General features: G+C 52.2%; 1 protein-coding gene across 1 annotated transcript in view; it reads left to right on the top strand.

Moving 5' to 3' along the window:
- LRRN2 (leucine rich repeat neuronal 2) overlaps positions 1-940 on the top strand; it is a 9,759-nt gene extending 8,819 nt beyond the window's left edge. The window contains exon 3 of the mRNA XM_006159223.3: positions 49-940. Within this exon, the coding sequence (XP_006159285.1) occupies positions 49-257 (209 nt within the window). The 3' untranslated portion in view covers positions 258-940. The remainder of the gene's footprint in view (positions 1-48) is intronic.
- The last annotated feature ends 1,824 nt before the right edge of the window (positions 941-2,764 follow it).

Below are 2,764 nucleotides of genomic sequence, written 5' to 3'. Positions count from 1 at the left end.
GGCCTGGGCTCGTAGCCATCCTGGCTCTGGCTGTCCTTCTGCTAGCAGCCGGGCTGGGTGCCCAGCTTGGCACAGGCCAGCCCAGGCAGGGAGTGGTCGGGCGGCCTCTCCTGCCAGCTTGGGCGTTCTGGGGCTGGAGTGCCCCCTCTTTCCGGGTGGTGTCTGCACCCCTGGTCCTGCCCTGGAATCCAGGGAGGAAGCTGTCCAGATCTTCAGGAGGGGAGACGCCATGGTCACCTTTGTCTCAGAATTCTTGAAGCTCGGCCTGCTCTCAGCAGCAGAGAAAGAACGAGGACTACTTTTCACCAAAAGGGAAGCAATCTGGGCCAGATGCCCCGCCAGGAGAGTGACACGGACCCATGTGCTCGAGGTCTGGCAGCTGGACCTAGACAGATGGGGCTTTATAGCCCCAGGGGGTGCTCCCACGACCTCCAAAAAGCCGTCCTTACCTTCTGGAGCTCCTCTGCAGCCATTCTGAGGAACGTCTCCAAGGACCAGGAAGGACTCTGGCTAGAGCCTGCCCCTCCCTCTTTTCCCATGTGCCCAGAGGCCCTGGGCCTCCGCTTGGCTGTCCCCTGCCCATGGCCCCAGGCCGTGGCCCACAGGATGCATCCCCTTCCTCTTCTCTTTCTTTGTACAGTCTCAGTTGCTCACTCTGTCTCTTCCTGGGCAGGGCTGAAGGAGACCTCTCCTTCCTATCTCGGGGACTACTCTCCCAGGGGAAGTGGCCCTCCTGGATCTGAAGGACACTGTGGGGAGGGCTGCCCAGGAAGGCCTCACCCTGGCACCCAGGCTTGGCTCTCTGAAGCTGACTTTCTATAGGCAATTTTGTACCTTTGTGGAGAAATGTGTCACCTCCCCCAACCCAATTCATTCTTTTCTCCTGTTTTGTAAAAAATAAAAATAAACAACAACAATAACAATAATAATAAGGGGGGGAAGGAATGAAAGAAAAAGACTCCTCCAAACACTGAGTATGACTAAAGAGTTCTGTGCTCTGGAATCTCTTCAAAGCTTGGAGGATGACAGAGGGAGGGGGCTAGGATGTGAGCAGAGGGAGGGGACATGATGAAAGATAGGACAGTTTTTCTCTTTCCGTTTGAATTCTGGCTTGCCAGCTACCTCTGGGCATGTTCCCAGCCCCCAGAGAGCCCCAGACCTATGAGCAAGGAAGTCGGGGGAGAGAGGGCAGGGGAGGCCGACTGTGGCCGTGAGCAGGAAGGAAGAGCTTGCAGGAGGCGAGCAGAGGGGTGGGAGAGAAAGATGGAGAGAAACCCAGAGATGGAGAGAGCGGAAATTTCCATCAGCAAACATCGGCACCCCTTCTCCTTCTCTGATAAGCAATTAACATGCCAGCGCCTAGGAAGCACTTCCCGGCCTATTTCTAATTAAACAAACCCAAGAGGCAAAGTCATGCCGAGAATGCAAATCATAAAGACAGCCAGAACTTTGGCTGCTGGGGCAGAGGCGGGCGTGGGGTGACGGAGGATTTGAGGATGGGAGGCTGTGGATAAGGGGATTGCTGCTTTTATCTTTCCGTCCCATTTTGCTATAATTTGCAATGAGCCTGGTATCTTTGTGTTTTTTGTTTGTTTGTTTGTTTGTTTTATGGTTGACTTCTTAGGACCAAATGTGAAGAGGAACATTCCTTGGAGAGCCAGGAGCAAAGGGCCCACTGTGGGGGCTAACCCAGGGGTGGTACCAGAGTAGAGGCCTCTGGGCAAAAGCTCTTTCTGAGACGGGTTGCAAAGTAAATGGGTGTCCTGAGACTGGTGACAAGCAACACATGAGCCTGAAGGTCCCCCTGTGTCACAGAGCACAGCTGGAAGGCTTGTTGGAAGCAGATCCTGAGCCGCCTTCAAGACTGCAGATGTATACACAGGTAGAAGCTGGCCAGTGACAGAGCATCAGGTCCCAGGGACTGAGGAGAATAGCTACCCAAAGCCTAACGGCACAGCCTCTCCCTCAGGAAGCACAAAGGGAGCTGGGCTCTCTGAGGACCATCAGCAAACAGGGAGCATGGAAGCCTTCTTCCTCATGGGCAGGGTCCTCACACTCCAGCCTACATCAGGAGGCTGGAGGTTGTGACTCTCACGTGACCATCCCACTCCCAGAGCTTCTGATCCTCTAGAGCTGGGTAGAGCCAGAGAATGTATGTTTCTAATGTTGACAGCAATAACCGACCTCTGTGGAAATAAGAAAATGGTTTATTATAAGCACAAATATGAATGACCGAGACCCAGAAACAATCTCTGGGAGTCAAGAGAAAGTGTTTCAGAGTGCTTAGAGGCAGCAGTTTTTTATTCTGTTCTGAGAGCGAGAGGCATAAACAAATCATAATTCAGCACATGGGGCCTTTTCATTGGCCTGGCCCAAAAAGGCAGAACATTGGGAAGCAGGGACTTACAGGTTATACGTAGGTTTAGAAATTCTTAGGTTAGGGACTAGCAGATGGTATAATGGTTATGCTGCTGGATTCCCACGTAATCGACCACAGTTTGTGTCCCGGTCTCAGCAGCTTAAACTCACACCAGACGGGTGTGCATGCGTGCCCAAAATCCCGAGGAGAATGGAGGAGAAGGGACTGCAATGTGGTCATCCCTCCTGGGGGATGATTTCTCGCTTTCTGTCTCTGTTTCTCTAGCGAGTACACATGCCCTAAAGCAAAAATCTCTCTTAAAAAAAATCTTATTAGGTTATTAATTGGTTAAAAGCACAAGTCTTTGTCTCCAAAAGACTCAGAGTGGACAGTCTTTAACGGAGA

This window comes from Tupaia chinensis, unplaced genomic scaffold, assembly GCF_000334495.1.
Source record: "Tupaia chinensis unplaced genomic scaffold, TupChi_1.0 Scaffold000627_1, whole genome shotgun sequence".
Lineage (NCBI taxonomy): Eukaryota > Metazoa > Chordata > Mammalia > Scandentia > Tupaiidae > Tupaia > Tupaia belangeri.
Note: the sequence above shows the minus strand (reverse complement) of the source record. Positions and strands in the feature narration are given on the sequence as shown.